Here is a 20,760-nt window from a genome sequence, read left to right on the forward strand (position 1 = left end):
ATCCAGTGCTAATGAAAAAAAGTCACATTAGTTCGTCTTCTGCTGCAGCTGGCTATATACATTACTCCCAATTTCTTCAACGTGTCTGGTGATTGTACTCGCCGACAGACTTACGGTATTAAATGCATCTTTCTTCTCGGGACACAATACCTCCGCGACAGCATCCATACATTTCTTAACAAACTCTCCGTCCGTGAAAGGCTTACCGCTGCTTGCTATCTGTTTAGCGACCCGAAAGCTGGCCCAAACGGATGCCTTGTTCAGCTGAGCTTGGCATACAAATGTATTCTGCTGTGATAGTAGTCCACTTTTTAGCTTTGAGAGTTGTCTGCTCGTATTTGGCCTTGCAAGCTATCGTACTTGTCTTTGTCACGGGATTCATAGTGTCGGCGAGGATTGTATTCTTTGAATACCTCCTCTTGACAAATGAGACAAACAGCCTTTTCTTTGCATTGAACAAAAAAAATAATCATTTGTCCACTGCAGGCTAAATACCCTGCATTCCAGTGACGTGCAGTCAGGGGAGGCAAGTGAGGCAGTGCCTCACCTGTCATCGTGGAAAGCTGTCATGGAAATATCAAATGAAAAAAGAAATTAAACAGTTATATGTATTTAGTAATTTGTACTTTAAAGTTCTTGTCCATTTAACTTCACCGTTTTAGGATTTTTTTCAAAATCGCTGAATTTTCGCATTTACCGTTCAAATACTAAGTAGAGACGAGCGGTGAGGCAGCAGCCGGCTGAGCCTCAACATGGATTGCGCAATCACCATGCTTACTGTGCTGGCTTGCTCTGCAGTGAGACCGCATTGCTGTCCTTCTGCATATCGCTATTAAAGCGTTCAAACACGTTTAGTATATGAACTAAATTTCTATAGTTTAGCTGGTGTATATATTGTAGAGTCATTGTACATTATAAACACTGAACTACAGTGTTTATTTTGTTTTATTTTTATCAAAACGCTGTGCGTAGGTGAGGCAAACAGTTCTCCGGCCTCATGGCAGGGGGCGCTTGTGATTCCAGAGATACTGCCGACTCAATGACTGCAGAATAATAGAATTTGAGACAGAAAGCTACAGTAAACAGTTAGCAAGTAAAGTGCAACCCTGCAGTCATTTTTTTCGTGTTGCTTGGCCTCACTTTCAGAATGGAGGATTACATATCTAAATTGAAAGAATTTTCTAAACTGGACTTTCAATCGAAGCAGGAGATGATAATAATTAAAGGAAGACCAACACCGGAGTTAAAAGGTTTGCTTCAGACAACGGGACACAATACTCGCTCTTTTCAGGCGGACTGGTACACACGAAAAGGCTGGCTGTGTGGATGTCCAGCAAGAAACCGCCTTTTCTGCTTTTCCTGCCTTCTGTTCTCAACTTGTGACAATGTCTGGACTCAAATGGGATATTGCGACATGAAAAATTTACAACGGAGCCTCATCAAAAATGAGCGAAGACTCAACATCAGCATCCACAATGCTAAGGTAAAGGAGAACTAGGAGATTTTAAAAGATCTCATCAATGCCACCCGCTTCCTTGCCAAACAACAGCTGGCATTTCGTGGAAATGATGAAAGTAAAGGCTCTGCTAATCGTGGCAACTACGTTGAACTATTACATGCTTTCGCTGACAAAGATGACAGGCTAGCGAGTCATTTTGGGACATCCACTGTATTTTCTAGCCTGTGAAACAGAATACAGAACGATTTAATTGAAGCAGTTGGTGATGTCATTAGAAATGACATTAAAAAGGAGATCGGTGCAGCCCCATTTGTTGCTGTAGAAGTAGACGAGATTGTCATTCTCAGCACTGAAAACATACAGTCGGAACAGGACTGATCAAGGACGACTTTCTTCACTGGCAGTGATCTCCGTTGAGACGGAGAGACTTTTAAAACTGAAGAAAGATAAGGAAGGCTTCTACAAAGAAGTTATCGATGCCTTTCTTCAGAAGGAGCGGCGCATGGACTTCATTTACAAGTAAAGGTAACACGATAAAAACGTTTTTTTAATTATTTTTTCTATGCTACAGTTTGTATATATAAAGAATGCTGACATGAAAATTTAAACAAAATACGTTAACTGTTGCCAATCAAATGGTGAATAAACTACTCTGTAGAGTTCATATGTTTGTAAAACATATGAACAGCCATGAACCTCACCGCACGTCACTGCTGCATTCTGAATCAATATTTCTCTTACCTAACTTTTTCGCCATTATTCGCCAAACTGAGTGCCCCTGAATGTACCACCGGACTCCCCTCCACTTCCTCATACGTCACTTTCTTGTGCCGCATCGCATTGTGACCGACTCCTTTAGCGTTTTATTGTGAGCAGGCGGGTTTGTATTGTTCAATCACGATTATAAGCAACACACATTGATTACATTGATTAAAATAGGAACAAATACTGATCGAAAACCGACGTTTGACTTGTATTTTTTTTTTCTGGAGGCCAAAAAGTAAAAAAAATCTGATAGCATCTCTGGTCTTGTTCAGGGGGCCGGGCCAAATGTGCTGAGGGGCCGCATACGGTTGTCCCTCTAATGCAGTGTTTTTCAACCAGTGTGCCGCGAGAATTTGTCAGGTGTGCCGCGGGAAATTATCCGATTTGTGTGCCTGTGCAGTCTAGCGCCTGGCAGAGTAAACATGTAGTACTCTTCCATACCAGCAGGTGGCAACAGCGGGTAGTTGTGCGTCACTAATTCGCTTTGAGACAAGCGAATTAGTGACGCAGGGATAGCGCGGCAAGTGCAGAGTGTGGCTAGCGGGACAATGGTGAAAGTGTATTGCCAAGGAGTTCTCCATGCTGGCTAACAAAGCTATTTTGACATTGCTCCCATTTTCCACAACATATCTGTGTGAGGTGAGCTTTTCAAGCCTGACTGCAGTAAAAACAAAATACAGAGAAAGACTGAGAGCTGTGGAGGAAGAGCTTCGTGTGTGTCTTTCATCCATCCCGGCCAGGATATCAGCTCTCTGTTCGTCCAAACAGGCCCAGGTTTCACACTGAGTAAATATAAATATAAAAGATTATAAAATAGGAGATGCCAGTTGTTTCCGGAGGTGATGTCACAAATCACGTGATTTTTCTCGCTGGTAGGCAAAAGCAACAATGGCGAGTATGGATAAAGCGAATTACTGTCGCATGAAATCGGAACAATGCTTCGATTATGTGTGAAAGCTACCGTTAGAAGTCCGAGAGCGATACTTTGAGAAGCTAGGATATCGTGACTGTCCTTGTAACTTGCCGGATCCTTTCAATTTGAAGAATGGATGGGTTGGCGATCCATCATTGTGGCCGGATATAACTTTCACCGATATTTATTTTTACCTCGTCGATACTCCCAGACAGTTCACTCACAATAGTTTGAAGGCATATGAGTCCCTCAAAGCTTGTGAATACATAGAAAGTGGACACGTGTATCCAGTATATTATTACAACGTTGAACAGCCGCCGTATTGTTTTTTGAAGACAAAGTTGTCATGTATGTTGTACATTTTGAATCATATTTAATCATTACAACATTTGAAAGGGAACATGCTATGTCAGTTGTGGTAAGTCATTAAACTAACTTGGGATGCAAATTTGAAAGAGCACAGTGTGACAGGCGTCTGTGTAAGCTCTCAGTCGTACAGGAGTGGTCCATCGATGAGAAGGTTTCTTCAGCCGTCATCTGTACAAAAGTGAAGGTTTCGGACGTTTCGCCTCCTATCCAAGAGGCTTCGTCAGCGAACAGCGTCGGCCCCATTTATATATCCCTAAAATAAAATAATAGGGATATATAAATGGGGCCGATACGACCAGTCAGACTTTAGTTCGCTGACGAAGCCTCTTGGATAGGAGGCGAAACGTCCGAAACCTTCACTTTTGTACAGATGACGGCTGAAGAAACCTTCTCATCGATACACAGTGTGACAGGTTGTAAAATATCTTATTTCATATTTTGGTTACATCCGCGTAGTTCTATTGGTTTACAAATGATATATATCGAAAATGTTTATTTAAACAAGGAACGCCTGCTTCGGTTAGTGTTTCGTGTCAGGCCGATTTAGATCGTTGGACAGGAAATTGTTGTGCGCATACGTCTGCATTACGTCTGGGCATTCGAAGTAAACCACTGTTGAGTTAAGATGTATAGCACTGCTTGCCTTGTTTTTTTTTCTGGATCCCACAACACCGTATCTCCCTTACCATTGTGGAGAGCGCAACATTTTGGAGGCACCGCTGGGATATTTGCGTTGTCGAGTGTTGTCTACTCGCCGGGGGTAGAAGCTCGCGCCGAATATCCCCAATCAACCCAGTCGGAGTGGCGTCACCGTTTACTGGTTTTTTTCTACATGTGCACTGGTTGCATCTCTGTGCGTACATCCACCACTAGAGGGCACTGGAAGACTATGAAGTGAATCCGGCCAGTTGAACTGCGTCTACCCTCTCGAAAAACAACAGTTGTCAGAGTTATGTGCTGAATACAACTATCTGGACTGAAAAGAGAGCAACTTACAGGAAAGACTCGAGGCCAACTAATTAATATTGTGTCAAACTACGTACATTGAAAGAGCTGAATTAGAGCTAGAAGATGGAGGAATGTCAGATTTGCTATGTGTAAAGGACTTGATTGAAAGTATAAAAGATTTTGAACTAGGAATAGCCAAACCAAGTGAAAAAGGTGAAGATGCAGTGCGAAAGAGAAGCATAGTGCCCCCAGACACTGACCCCTGGCGCAAAGATTTCAAAATATCTGGACAAATAGGTGAGCTGGGACAAAAAGATAAACTCACATTTCCTAATTTGGTCAGACAGATAGATAGTGGGCTCAGTAAAGGCTACCAGGGGGATGAGATCATCGATGCAATGGTTCGTGCCACAACACCAGGTCTGCAGTTGAGAAGCTACCTCGAAGGGAAAGAAAACCTCACCCTACCTTCTTTACGAAGGATTCTCCGATCTCACTATCAGGAGAGAGGACCCACTGAATAGTACAAGCAGCTCTCATCGGAAGTGCAGACTAATAGAGTCCCCGCAGAACTTTCTACTCCGTGCAATGGATCTTCGTCAAAGGATTCTTTTTGCATCTCAAGAGGCCGAATCAGGGGTGAAGTATGATCCTACATTGGTCCAGAGTTTATTCCTGCGCACAGTTCTGACGGGGTTACAGAGTGACAATGTAAAGAGTGACATGCAACTTTTCCTCCTGCTAACCACCACATCAGATGAAGTACTGTGAGAAAAATAAAACATGGCATGTGCAAATGAAAAGGAGCGACAGGAAAAAAAGAAACATGCTGCCGCACGGGTGACAACGGTAAACACTGTCCAGTTATATGACACACCAGCCCAGATTGGGAAGAAGACAGTCTTAAAGCAGAATACTGTTACTGTGCCGAATGGACTCCTTTCAGAGATCAAAGAGATGAGGTCAGAGATGATGCTTTTAAAAGAGCTGCGGGCAGAAGTGTCCCAGATCAAAGAGACTATTCAGAAACCAACAGCCACTTCTCAGCCCACCGGCGGAGGACCTGAACGCCTGCCTGACCACTACCCTGGACAGGTCGTCTTCACTCCACCTTCACCATATAAGGTAGATCCACCAGCCAGGCAATACTACACCCAGCACTCCCCTTCAGCTCTTCAGCAGTACCACCCAGCACCAGGTCCCAGGCCGATGAGGGCGGCAGCACAGTTCCAGCAACGGTTCGCCCCTCAGCAGTACTACATGCCCCGTCGCCCTCAGCCCAGGTGTTATTCTTGTATTCAGACAGGTGAAGAATATTGTCAGCACTGTTTTAAATGTGAAAGTAGTGAACATTTCAGAGCAGGCTGCAAAGCACAGAACTCAGCCAGGAACCATGCTTTAAACTAGAAAGGGTTATCCCAGTGGGACATGGTGTGACCACAGAGACAGATAGGTCCCAGTGTTACAGTGGTGCTATGAAAATGGAATGTAAGCCCCACACATGTGGCCTCGTTCAGAAAATACATAAGCAGTCATTTGTCGAGCGTACAGATAAGAAACAGTGTCACAAATTACCTTCGGTCAGGGAGTTAGTGGGAAAGAAATGTCTTTTTCAGTGCTTTTTGGGTAACAAAAGGGTTGAAGCACTCTGGGACTCGGGGTCCCAGGTGTGTGCTGTAGATGAGTTATGGAAACAAACGAACTTACCTGACGTGTAATTGAAAAATATGAATGAGCTTATTGACCCTGATAATACTCTCAATATTGTGGCAGCTAATGGAACGGATCTGCCTTATGTAGGATGGCTTGAGATACCATTTAAACTTGGTGCTAATGATCCAGGGCTACTTGTACCAGTTTTAGTACTAAAAGGTGACCAGCAACAGTGTCCTATCATAGGGTTTAATGTCATTGAGCGTCTTGTGTTAGATAGCCTCTCTAATGAGACACAAACAGGGGATACAGAAAAGCTCTTGAAATCGATTAGACTAGCTTTTCCCCACCTTAAGCACAATAAAGCTGCCACTTTCATAAAGGCAGTTAGTGTGGGACAAGCGCATGAGTACCGTGTAAAAACAACACATGAGAGATTCACTATAGCTAGGCATAGCTCACTTCTTATTCCATGCAAAGTACAGGCTAAGCCCTTTAAGGAAGATGTTACATTGATTTTTGAGCCAAGTGAAAACCCACAGTGGCCAGATGGCCTCAAGTTTTGTGACTCGTTGGTCTCAGTAAAGGCAGGTTCTATCCCTAGGATAGTTGTTAGTGTCCAGAACCCTACTAACCATGACATTAGGTTTCCAATAAAGACTATTATTGGTACAGTGCAGTCAGTAGGGTCTGTCTACCCAGCTAACATAGTTAAAAGAGACCTTCCTTCAGCGGTTGTCAATGAGGTCCATGTCCAGGATACCACCATCCCTCTCAGTGAGCAGTGGGACCCCCCTATTGACCTTTCTCATCTGGACGAAGATAAAAGAAATACCGTTTAGCAGATGTTGAGAGAGGAATCAGCATCATTTTCAAAATCGGACGACGACATAGGGTGTGTGGAAAACCTACAAATGGACATTTTGTTAAAAGACACTGAGCCCGTTTCAAAGACATATATGTCTGTCCCAAAGCCACTGTACAGAGAGGTGAAAGACTATTTACAGGACTTGATAGCGCAGGGGTGGGTGGAAAAGTCCACTTCCTCCTACTCATCCCCTGTCATCTGTGTCAGGAAAAAAGATGGTACACTGCGCTTATGTATTGACTACAGAGAGCTGAATCGGAAAACACATCCTGACCGGCACCCCATCCCACGGGTACAGGACGTGGTGGACAGCCTTGGGGGTAACACCATCTTCTCGCTGCTGGACCAAGGCAAAGCATACCACCAGGGGTGGTATGCTTTGCCTTGGTCCAGCAGGGGTGGTATGCTTTGTCATGTCTAAAGGGAGCCGACACCTGACCGCCTTCGTGACCCCTTGGGGCCTTTATGAATGGATTAGAATCCCTTTTGGACTCATGAATGCACCAGCAGCGTTCCAGCGATGTATGGAACAATGTCTGGAGGGGTTACGGGACGAAATATGTCTCCCCTGTCTTGCGACGTCTCAGGGAAAATGGAATAAAACTCAAAGCCCGAAAGTGTGACCTCTTCAAGCCGGAAGTGAAGTACCTCGGCAGGATTGTCTCTGCTGAGGGGAGCAGAATGGACCCGGCAGATACAGCAGCAGTGCGTGCCCTGAAAAACAAGCAGCCAGGCACTGTCAGTGAGCTTCGAGCCATTTTGGGACTATTAAGCTGTTATAGGCAATACATCAAAGATTTCTCTTGTATTGCTAGTCCCTTGTATGATTTGCTTAAAGCCCCTCTGAATGTTGAGACTCAGCAGCACCAAAGAAAAAAATGGAAAGTGAGACATAACTGTGTCTCTTCCAACACACGTATTGAGTGGAGTGATGAGCATCAGTCAGTGTTAGAGCAGCTAATAGACTGTTTAGTTCAACCACCAGTTTTAGGTTTTCCTGACTTCGCGCATCCTTTCATTTTGCATACAGATGCCTCTAACCGGGGTTTAGGTGCTGTGTTGTACCAAAGACAAAATGGCAAACTTCGCGTGATAGCCTATGGCTCTCGGACATTAACTGCAGCTGAGAAGAATTATAACTTACACTCGGGCAAGTTGGAATTTTTGGCGCTTAAGTGGGCGATCACAGACAAGTTTCGTGATTATTTGTACTATGCACCATTCTTCACTGTGTATAGTGACAATAATCCACTCACTTATGTACTGTCGACTGCTAAGTTAAATGCAACTGGGTGCAGGTGGGTCGCAGAACTTTCTGATTTTAATTTTACTGTTAAATATCGTCCTGGTAAGGAAAATGTTGATGCAGACAGTTTATCTAGGATGCCCCTTGATATGGTAACATATATGGAAGGATGTACAAAAGAAATGTCATATGATGCTGTGAGTGCTGCCGTACAAGCGGTTGACCAACAGAACGAGTCTTGTGCAGCTTGGTCTATGGGAATCTCAGCTACGTGTGCCGAGGTGTCACTAAACACACCGATAGCCCCATTGACTGTTGGACAGATCAAGCTAGATCAAGAGACTGACCCCATTATAGGACATATTATTAGATACAAACTGGCGGAGACGAAACCGCTAGGTACTGAACTAAGAAAGCATTGTCCTCAAGTTGTTTGTCTTGTGAGGGAATGGGACAAGCTACACTTTAATGACAGAGGTGTTTTGTACAGAAAAACGGCAAACAGAACCCAACTACTGCTTCCTGAAAAACACAAGGTGACAGTGTTAAAAGAGCTGCATGATGAAATGGGCCACCATGGTGTAGAAAGGACTCTTTCCCTTGTAAGGGATCGTTTTTACTGGCCCTTTATGCAAAAAGAAATAGAGGACTATGTACTGAGAGAGTGTGTGTGCCTAAAACACAAAAAGCCCAACCGTGAGACCAGAGCCCCTCTCACTAATATTGTGACTACTCAGCCTTTTGAACTTGTCTCCGTTGACTTTTTGCATCTTGACAAATGTAAGGGTGGTTATGAATACGTGCTTGTGCTAGTAGACCATTTTACACGTTTCGCTCAAGTTTATGCTACAACGTCCAAATCTGGCAAAACAGCGGCAAACAAAATCTTTAATGACTATGCTTTAAAGTTTGGGTTCCCCCTTCGAATTCACCATGATCAGGGTGGTGAATTTGAAAATCAACTTTTTGCTCAACTGAAGGAATATTGTGGGGTTGCGGGTTCAAGGACAACCCCCTACCATCCACAGGGAAATGGACAGGTTGAACGATTTAATCGAACACTGATTCAGATGTTAAAGACACTGACAGAGAAACAAAAGAGTAACTGGAAAGACTCACTAAACAAACTCGTTTATGCTTACAACTGTACCAAAAGTGAGGTGACAGGGTTCTCACCTTTTTACTTACTTTATGGACGTTCACCACGTTAGCCAGTTGATATGTTGTTTAGTTTGAATCCAGACTCTAACCAGGGTGAAACCAACCAGAAGGACTATGTGAAGAAGTGGAAACAGGGCATGGAGGAAGCGTATGCGATCACGCAAGAAAATAACAACAAAGCTGCTGCCAGGAGTAAGAGACTATATGACAGTAAACTAAAGTATTCTACCCTGTTGCCCGGTGATCGTGTTCTGGTTCGAAACTTAACCCCACGTGGAGGTTCAGGCAAACTGAGAAACCACTGGGAGGATGTTGTTCATACAGTGGTTCGTCAAGTCAGCCAAGACATTCCAGTTTATGAGCTGAAACCTGAGAGGGGGAAGGGCAGATCTAGGATACTCCACCGCAATCTCTTGCTGCCATGTGATCATTTGCCATTAGAGACTTCACTACAGTCCCAGTCCAAGGAAAAGTCCACTCGGCAACGACCGAACAAGATGCCGGAAATGGATCCGGAAGAGGATGATGAGGAGGATGAGTATTATCCAGTGTTGCATCGCCAGAGCACCCGACCAGACTCACCAGAACCGCGGGACGTGAGCTTTGTGGAGACAACCCACCATGATGACAATCAACTGGGGAATAAACTGCCGGGGACGGAGCCGGGAGCTGCGGAAGTTGACCAATCTCAGGAGGGCAACATTGGTCCGGAAAATGATCCACCTGTGACAGTGTGTCCCCCCTTTTCCCCAGCCACCCCCCAGTAATCCTGATATTGGGGGAAATCAACGGCCACGACGAGAACACAGGAGACCCAAGGTATTCACGTATGATCGCCTTGGTTCGCCATCTTGCTACAATGTAGGGACAGTACCATATCATGGTGAACAGACAATGCCTTGGATGTATGGCGCACACCCCTATTATGCCACGAAATACTACAGAAATGGTTAATCGACACTTAGAATAGAACAGTGAGATGGAAACAAGAAGACCCTGATGAGCCCTGTATAAGTAAAACGGAATGTATGAAAAGAGTTCCAGTCTGTGAATTGTTGATTGTTATAATGTAAACAGAATGTATGAAAAGAGTTCCAGTCTGTAAACTGTTCATTATTATAGTTCATATTTGGATGCAGTTCATAATACCGTGCGTAATTGTTTTGGGCATGTCGTCCAGCGCATTTATGTATTCACTAGTACATATGTTGGGGACAACATCTATTTTGAGGGGGAGTATGTGACAGGTTGTAAAGTATTTTATTTCATATTTTGGTTACATCCGTGTAGTTCTATTGGTTTACAAATGAAAAATATCGAAAATGTTTATTTAAACAAGGAACGCCTGCTTCGGTTAGTGTTTCGTGTCGGACCGATTTAGATCGTTGGACAGGAAAATGTTGTTCGCATACGTTTGCATTACATCTGGGCATTCGAAGTAAACCACTGTTGAGTCAAGACGTATAGCACTGCTTGCCTTGTGGGTTTTTTTTCTGGATCCCACAACACCGTATCTCCCTTACCATAGTGGAGAGCGCAACAACAGCATATTGTCATAATATTGTCAAACGGAGGCACAAGATTAATTCTCATAGTTGTACTTAGAATCTTAGTTTTTAACACGCTCGACTGCTTTTTCTGCATGAATCCCCTTCTTCGTGATCAATGTTACTGGTACAGTTAGTCCCAGGAGAATTGAGGCAAAGTTGTTCCTTTCTTGCTGGATCCTTGCTGCCGTCTGCCTGTCATCTTGCCGACGCTGTGCTCGCTGATACCTTTTCTTTGAATTATCAGGAGTTAACATGGCTAAGGTTTTATACAACCACACGCGATATCACCATTGTACTAAAATGCGAAGACTTTCATTCATCTAAACCAGGGGTGGGCAAACTTTTTGACTCGCGGGCCGCATTGGGTTCTAAAATTTGACAGAGGGGCCGGGCCAGGAGCATTTGGAGGGAGTGTTTGGGCCGGAAATACTAAACCTAAAGCATTAAAGGACAACCGACGCCTCCGAACAAGGCATAATTTATAAAATCACTTCAAATGACTTTGACTGAGCGTATTTTACAAAGATTCCACAGCATATAGCTATAGTTTACGTTCTAAGACTTGCACTGAATATTCACGAAGTCTTGTTTTCGAGTTGATGACGATCCCCATGTGACGTCACGTTTGGACCTCCCCTGACCGAGAAAGCGACACACAATGCATTTTGGGTACTTTGTTTGATCTGAAAACTTCGTGTTGATCCGTGTTGAAAATTAGAAGGAAAACACATAAATAACGCCATGGTGAATCGTTGTGTGTTTCACCAAGACAACTATTTGATATTCGCTGACACAAATTCCCAGCTGACAAATTAGCCCATTTAAAACGGAGCTTTGGCGCCATTTTGTGCATTTTCTGGCTGCTACATTGGAGTCCAGACGCCTCAAACTGAGACGGAAGGACTTCTTTAAACGATTGCAAACATTTATGCTTTCCTCTTCAGAACTATTTGAATCATATTCATAACTGGATGAGTAACAAGAAAACATCATCTCCGAATCTGAAGCCATTGTTTTGATTCTCGAGCAAGGCAAGACGTCTTGGCATGACGTCACGAACAAGGGGGTGGGACCTTCTGAAACTGGCCATTTCCGGATTCATTTTGAAGTCATTTTTATTGGTGTTTATCATATAACTAAAAATATCAGTCTGCCTGTTTTGGGTGTTTTAGATGCTATAGAACGTTTTTCTGCTGTCAGTGGGAAACACAAAAAAATGGCGCCGGTTGTCCTTTAAATGTAGTGTGTACAAACCTCATAGCACAGTAAGAACCCAATTTATTAACTGTCTTTCAAATGTGAAAAATATCCCAGATCAGTTAATAAATTTGTCTCAAGAAATATGGCGTTTACATACTATTTCGCAGATACTTGGAGGAGGAAATGGAAATAGATTAAAATAACATATGCACTGTGATTCATCAAGATTGCGTCTGTTTTTAATAAGTTTTCATTGAAGGGGCAAAGTTAAAGAAATCAACATTTATTGAAAATTTGAATCACTTTCAACATTCAAAACATATTATTCCACAACGAAATATTCAAGCTCAATAATACCTACTTTTGTTAAATTCCGCCAATCATAGATGGTTTGTCCTGACCGCTCAACAAACTCCTCACTGACACCTGCGCCTTCACACGCAAACAATACACGTGTACCGTCGCCGAGCACACAGACATCGGCTTCCTGCAGTGAAATTTGCATACTCGGCACGGCAGCCAATCAGAAGCCTGCTTCTTTCTTCCGGACTTTCGCAAGCGTTATAAAGTCGTGCAATTGCATATAATTTTCCAAAATAGATGCACAGAACCTCAGCCCAGAAGAAAGATTCAAAAGAAGCTAACAACATATGTGACGCTACAAAACGTAAATTTACATTAAACCGCAACTGTAAAGTGTACGTGAGACTTATGAAAGGGGCTTAGTGGTTCGTAGGAAGCAATGCAAACGTTGCATTGTGCACCACAATGACAATCGACTACTGCAGCAAAATCTAGCCATGCACATTTACCGTAAATTAAGCAAGGTAGCATTTGTAGTAGGTACATTCTTGATTAAAAAAAACTTTATACTTTGTGACAATGTTTTTTAATGTGATTAGTTGTCTCATTGTGCTTCAAGTTGTGAAAAATGGTGCAGGCAACTTTTCAGTTACCTGCCCTGTTGTCCGCTAATTTTTTTTGTCATGAGTTTCAGACACTGTTTTTACTATAATTTGGGCAGGTTCGGCGGGCCGGATTAAAAAGCCTAACGATCCGTATGCGGCCCGCGGGCCGTAGTTTGCCCATGCCTGATCTAAACCGAAAATGAAACGCATAAGCTTACAAAACAATGATAGCACTCGCTAACAACTGTTGTGTTGGTAGGCTTTCTGCCTACCGGAAGTTAGCGGCCGACCACGTGATCATAACAAATGACGACACGCTGGCGTCTCCTATACTTGTTTCTTTGTGTTTAGTTAAATCCTATGTTATAATATAACATCATTCTTCAACGTTTAAAAAAAGCTTATATTACCAATATAACATATTGTTATGTATTTTTTTTAATTGTTATTAACAATATGTTATGACCTGTCATATTGTGTTGCACATTATGTGTTTTGTGTATGCTGTGGCTGGTATATTGTTAATTATTAATAATATAATAAAAATGTGGGAAAAAAAAGCATATGTTAACAGTTAATACTTTTTCCCCCACATTTTCAGCTGGGGGTGTGCCCCGAGATAATTTCAATGGAAGAAATTTGCCTTGTCTTGAAAAAGGTTGAAAAACACTGCTCTAATGTACTCATTCCTGATCCTATCCAACCTGGTCACTCCCAAAGAAAACCTCAACATCTTCATCTCAGCTACCTCCAGCTCGGATTCCTGTCTTTTCTTCATTGGCACTGTCTCCAGTGCAAACATCATGGCTGATTCAAGAAAATATAAGAAATAAAAACATGTTTTGGTTACAACGCAATATATACTATACTATGTATTTAATTTTACAAGCAATTGTCACTTACTTACTACTTACTACTAATACTTTTTGTACCTAGGTCTTACAACCAGATTTCAGAGTAAACTACTGCCAACTTTGGCAGGCTCTGATTCAACAGGACATGGCCGGAGTGGAGCATTACAGTCGCAAACTAGGAGCTGGAGATCTATATCCACTGTTTGCTTGTGTACTCACCGCTCGTTCCTGGACTGCCGTCAACTCCGGTATCAGTTCTGTACCTGTCACACACTCAGAGGTAGGTTTTCTATTGGTTGGACAGATTTCCAACAGGAAATAGGAACTCGAATTCTGAACAACTCAACTCAGTTTTATTTATATAACATTTTAGCCACAACTTGGCTCTTGGCACAAATCCTGATTCTCACTTCTAGTTTCCATTCTGCAAACGGTCACTTCTCTAATCAGTTACAAAATCAATCAATCAATCAATCTATCAATCAATCATCAGATACTTGCAGTCCAAGGGTTGGGAACCGATCGCTGCTCTATCGGGTAAAGTATCAATTAAAATCTGGAAGACAAATTGATCAAAGAAAAAGCACAGAATAAATTTCTGCCACATGAAGTCTCTTCCACCCCATCTCAGGTGGACAGCATTCAACTGTTAGCATTTGATTGCACAACACATTTCTCAGTTGCTGTTAAAATGATGCACTCTTGCTGCATCAATGGGTGTTTTCACGATCCCAGGAGAGAAAAAAAAATCAATGTTTTTTTTTCTGATTCTAAATATAATTTTGCACTACGGCCGGTAGACAGAAAAAATATTCTGTGCGGATACTGTTAGTGCATTAGAGCGTCACATTTTACTCACTCATTTCAACACCTTTTTCATATATATATCGTGACGTGAGGAGAGGGCTGCTCTACATGCTAGCATTCAAACTGTCACGGTTTGCAAGGTGGTGATGGCAGGTGCGGATCCCAAAAAGCAGGCAGGAGGGAGCAGGAGGTTGTTTGACAAATTGTATTAAAATAAAGGTCAGCAGTAACAAAATGTAAAACATCAAAATGATCTGAATGGAAAAAATACAAAGTAGCAAAAGAAAACCAAGTGTAAAAGTCCGCCAAGGTTAAACAAACACGTACACAATGCATGCAGCAAACAAGCAGCAAACAAACAATGAATCGGCACCGGATGGTCGTGCCAGGTGTCCTTTTAAGTGTCAATGATTAAACGACCAGCACCTGCGAGGCTGCAGGCAGGGCTGACGTCGCTACCCGCTGGTCGCCAATCTGATCGGGACGACCAGCACCTGTGCAGGTGTAGGCGGGGCCGACAGCGCCCCCCGTTGGTCGCTAACCAGATCATGACAGTACCCCTCCCTTCAAGGGGCTGCTTCCAGAAGTCCCAACAGTCTCCCAAAAGGTCCACTCGCCAGGGAACGGTCGGTGGAGAGGGCAACCGCTGCCTCTCCAGCACACGACGGGCGGCGGCCTGATGGGAACGGGACTCGGCCTGGGGTGGACGAAGACGCGGCACGGATTGTCGTGGGCGTTCACGCGACGGCGGATGGCTCTGCGTGGACGTCGAACTGCCAGGCGCAGAATGGCACCCCGTACGGCCGTATGGGACCAGGTCTCGGCCGGACGCCGACGTGGGCGTGAACTGCCCGGCTCCGGGGGAACGAGACCAGTCCAGAGCCGCTCCGGGATCCAGCGGTGAGTGGGGTCTCGGACTGACGTTGACGCGGACGTTGCACGGCTCGTCGTGGATGAGACTCAATTCGTCATGCACGACGACAGCGTGGCTGGACGTGGGCGTGCAATGCCAGTCACCCAGTGTCACCCTGGACGGCCACCTGGAAGGAGGTCTCGGACGGACGTTTACGTGGACGTTGCGGCTCGTCGAGTGACGCAATTCAAACTCGACGAGGCTTGCGCTAACGTGGACGTAGCATTGCCAGGCACAGGGTGGAAATGAGACGGGTCCGATGTACCTGCGGGATCCGATGGTTGGCCGATTCATTCTGTCACGGTTTGCAAGGTGGTGATGGCGGGTGCGGATCCCAAAAAGCAGGCAGGAGGGAGCAGGAGGTTGTTTGACAAATTGTATTAAAATAAAGGTCAGCAGTAACAAAATGTCAAACATCAAAATGATCTGAATGGAAAAAATACAAAGTAGCAAAAGAAAACCAAATGTAAAAGTCCGCCAAGGTTAAACAAACACGTACACAATGCATGCAGCAAACAAACAATGAATCGGCACCGGATGGTCGTGCCAGGTGTCCTTTTAAGTGTCAATGATTAAACGACCAGCACCTGCGAGGCTGCAGGCAGGGCTGACGTCGCTACCCGCTGGTCGCTAATCTGATTGGGACGACCAGCACCTGTGCAGGTGTAGGCGGGGCCGACAGCGCCCCCCGTTGGTCGCTAACCAGATCATGACACAAACATATTTGCCTTCGTGATAGATATCTGACCTGTACAGCGCCCCTCTGTGCTACCCAGGAACGCTCGATTGCATGGTCACCGTTCACCACCTGGTCGCCTTTCACCACCTCCAAAACAAATGTGGTGGACAACGGCGTCAATCTTTTGAGCTGCCCCAATAATGAAATTAATGTATTTTTATTATTAATATTTTTTATTTGTTTTTTCAGTCATTTTTGATTTGATTAATTAGCTCAATTACTTACCGATCATGATTAATCTTGCTTTTTTGTTTTTAATCACCACAGCAAAGCTAATGTTTGACTTCATTTCAGAAAAAAAGAACTTTATACCAAAAATGCAACATTGCAGTGATTGTATCACTGGAATGTGAAGAGCATGTACCTTGCTTATGCAGCAGGACAACGATCGGAAATACATCCCAATGTGAACTTCCAAATGTCTTAAAAATGAATCGTTGCCATCCATGTCTGTCCATTTTTGTCATTTTTACTGGAATTGGCCATCAGCATTTCAGACATGCATTGAGAGTATTATTTATTTATTTACTTTTTAAATGACAGAAATGGATATTCATGCTTATCCCTGCATATTGATAAAACCAAGGTTTCGGTGTTACCTCAACCAAGGACGTACTTGAATCCGATTAAAATACTGTGGCATGACTTGAAAAACCTTCCAGTGTTGCTGAATTAAAAATATATCCACAGGAATGTGAAGAAATCAGACTGAGTTAGAGAAAATGTTTGATCTCAGTTGGCGCCGCTGAGGTTGGCCAGACCAATTTTTAGATGTAGTGGACAATTACTTTTTCGCATAGAGCCAGGTACCTGTAGCTTTGAATATTTTTAGAAGTGTCATTTGAAAACCACAGTTTGTTTTTACTTGCTTTATCTTTATCTGGTATACAGGTAACATCTGATGTACGACTGGCGCGAGTTACGACCACGACCGCCAGACCAGGGGAAAAATAAAGAATATCAAAAACGACGAGTCGGGGGGCAAAGGGAAACCCGACCCGCATACTACGGCAATGGCGAAAAGGAACTCGCACATGGTGGTGGAGAAAAGGAACAATCCCGAAAGATAATACCACTTACAGAATATGGGGGGGGGGGCGCCTCGGACCGGGTAAAACACGAGCACTGAAGATATAGAAAGTCCAGGGTAAATCAAAGTACAAATACAAGTTGACAGCTTCCCGTTTTAGTACCCGGTGTCCTGATGAAGGAAATGACAGCAGGTGGTGGAAGGGGAGAGGCGTGGCCCCGCCCTCAGCTGTCAATCCGAATTTGACAATATTGAACAAGTAGGGTGTTTATTTGCGGGGGCACCAAGAGCAACCGCTTCTCTCAGCATTGTAGAAGAACTGTTTTTTTTTTTATCGCTGTCAAAGGACCATATGTAGCGTTGTGGCTCGGTTGCCACATCCGCTCAACATTCACCATTATGTCTCATTTATCTTAACAGAGAATATAACAGCACAAAATGACTGTTTCTTCACAAACGCGTCAGACAATTTTGTGATGTGTCCGAGGCGGGTGGCCGTCGGCGCTCATGCGGGTGGGATCGCCGCGACGCAAACGCCGCTCCGGGCTCACGGTCACCGCCGCTGCCTCTTTGAGACAGTTCGTTCTGCTTCGCGGTGAGGTGGGTTGGGCGAGTCAGCGTTGCAGATGGTCAGGCCGCAGGTTGGCGCGGGGTACGGCCGGGGAGAGGTAAATAGGTCGAACTTTTTTGCTTTGGCGTCCGCCTGAGTCCGAGCGTGTGTGTTAGGTGACCTCTTCTGGCTTCTCCGTTAGCAGGGAGAACGATTTTTCAACAGCACGTATGGACGGAAGCCGGGCGTATTTGGGTCAGCAGAACGACACAGTACTAAAAATCAATAATACAAAATATAAAATGATAAAAATGACACTAAAAGTTATAAGATTTATAATTGAACTGTAAGCAGTTTGGTATATAATGTAAAGTACTGAATAGAAAACATTCTTTAAAAACAACAGTTTGACATTGTATACTATCCTGTACTATAAACCTCGCGTCGGCTATTTTGAATGCATCTTGACCGTTTGACATACGGCCGTTTTGTGGTAACGGAACCCGTTCGTAAGTCGGATGTTACTGTATATGGTGCTGTGAAATGGCATTTAACATTTCCTTATTTCTGTTTCCTTGCATATTTTTCACATCAAAAAGTTTCAGTTCATCAAACCAATTTTAATACCACACAGAAACCCTGTGGATTGCTCGATGGCGGACTGTTAGCTTGTCGACCTAACTGTGTGCAGAGGTCATGGGTTCGGTGTGGGATCTGGCCTTCATATGTGAAGTTTGCTTGTTCTCCAAGGGGCTGCTTGGCTTCATCCCCAAAATATGCATGGCAGGCTAATGGACCCCCAAAAATTGGAGAATGAAAGGGAGTGGGGAGGTTATGCACCTCTCTCTCTTGTGTGTGTGTGTGTGTGTGTGTGTGTGTGTGTGTGTGTGTGTGTGTGTGTGTGTGTGTGTGTGTGCATGCACACCATAGTTCGTGTAGCTTCCCTCGACCCTAGTTAGGATAATCTTAGACAAGTCGATTAACCGACAACACGATGTTCACTGAGAGTTAGCAATCATTTTATTTTTATATATCCGCTATTGTTTTTTTCCCTCTTAGCATGAGGTATATTGATAAGGTTATCCTTGGAAAGTGTACTTTTCTGAGATAGCTGTCCCCCAACAAAAGGGATGAGAACTGTTTTGCGATAAAAGTAAATTACTTATTCAGACATTTTACTCGTTCCGCCCACCACTCTGAGACCTCTATTGCATAAAACAACTTCGATTCATCCATTAAAGAGAAAAACCTGAAATTACTCTCACCAATTTCTGCTGGCTGTGTTCCTTTTGCCTTTTGTACTTCCTATTATTGCTGCGCTTGCTATGAAATTCCTTATTGTCACTTTCAGATGCTAATGAGAACAGTTGTGTCGGTCCCACTGACAGCTCTGAGGCTTGCTATATTTCCTCCTATAATTACTATAAATTGTAATTCTTCAAACGTAGTACAAATTGCTGCTGTTGTGACTGCGGTGAATATTTATCACATTCTTAGGATGAGATATTTTCTTTTGTATCCTAATGTGTATCGTGCATATTTTTCAATCGTGGCGGGGAATGTTTGTTTGCTCGATTGCAGTAGACTGTATTCCAGCAAGCTAAGTTCTCTCTTATGATGAAGGCCTTTATTTAATGCATCATGCCAATAAGATATTTTTCATAGTACGTTAGTTGATTTCTGGGTCTCTGAATTGATTGATTGTGAAAAAGTACATAGTCTAAATCAGGGGTCTCCGAAGTCGGTCCTCGAGGGCCGCTGTCCTGCCTGTTTTCCAGGTCTCCGTAGAGCAACGCACCTGATTCAAATTATCAGGACCATTTTGATGCCGCTTCAGAGCTGGCTGATGAGCTGATCATTTGAGGTGTGTTGCTCCACAGAGACCTGGAAAACAGGCAGGACAGCGGCCCTCGAGGACCGACTTTGGAAACCCCTGGTCGAAATCATCAGTCCCAAATCCCCGGGCTGCGGACCGGCACTGATCCAAGATGGCGCCCGAGTAGGCAGCCGTCAGCAAGTACTCTGACTCTCTCTGTGTCTTTGTGCTGTCATGTTATTTGTTATTTTGTGTTTTTTTTGTTCTTTTGACTTCAAGACGGCGCCGCGAGAGTGGCTGCCTTTCCAGCAGCTCCTGTGTTTTGCTTTTCTACTTTCATTTCTTTCATAACTTTGCTGCTGTGAAATGTAAATTTCTCCACTGCGAGACTAATAAAGGCAAATCCAATCCAATTCATTCGTCCCCAAACTTTTTTTGGTACCGGGCTGCACAGAAAAAAAAAAATAACTGACATTACTTCCGTTTTATTGATTTTGGAGTCTGAAAGGTGTTTTCTTTTTAAAAATTACCAGATTCTTTGTTACATCAGTTGTCACTCTTGATGGAGGTGATGGCGTTGTTCACAGTCACGTGATAAGTCACCGCTAAAATGAAACACAGCAGCGAGCAAAATTAGAAAAAAAAGGCCTTTGGAAAGTTTCTGTGAGAAGGAGAAAAGGCCCACCAAGGTGTCAGAAGAGTAGCATACACCTTTCGAAAAAATAAAAATGCTTCCTAAATTTAACAGACATATCAAGAGCCCTAAATACGTATTTATCTCAATGGGAGATTCCCACGCAACAGGCCCACTCTGCACAACATGTGTCGATGATGAGTTGTATTTTTCATGCACTTTGTATATGCAGTTTATCTTATTTTGATGGCATGTTGAATTACCATTCTGACCAGATAGTCCTGCGGCCAAATAGGCCAATCCTGGTGTCATTATTCATGTTTATTATTCCTCCAGCCATCCATTTTCCAATCCGCGTTATCCTCACGAGGGCCGCG

General features: G+C 43.7%; 1 protein-coding gene across 7 annotated transcripts in view; it reads left to right on the top strand.

Moving 5' to 3' along the window:
- The window catches only part of adck1 (aarF domain containing kinase 1), a 71,637-nt gene that overhangs the window by 43,241 nt on the left and 7,636 nt on the right, over positions 1–20,760 (top strand). For 4 of the 7 annotated variants that reach the window (XM_089005203.1, XM_089005201.1, XM_089005202.1 and 1 more), the window contains exon 9: positions 13,977–14,174. The exons of 1 other annotated variant lie outside the window; for it this stretch is intronic. In XM_089005203.1, the coding sequence (XP_088861329.1) occupies positions 13,977–14,174 (198 nt within the window). Of the gene's footprint in view, positions 1–13,976; positions 14,175–17,244; positions 19,736–20,760 lie in introns of those variants that run through there. 2 more of the 7 variants (XM_089005207.1, XM_089005204.1) reach the window with 2 other exon arrangements.

This window comes from Hippocampus bargibanti, linkage group LG09 (assembly GCF_051943395.1).
Source record: "Hippocampus bargibanti isolate YZ-2025 linkage group LG09, ASM5194339v1, whole genome shotgun sequence".
Taxonomy (NCBI): domain Eukaryota; kingdom Metazoa; phylum Chordata; class Actinopteri; order Syngnathiformes; family Syngnathidae; genus Hippocampus; species Hippocampus bargibanti.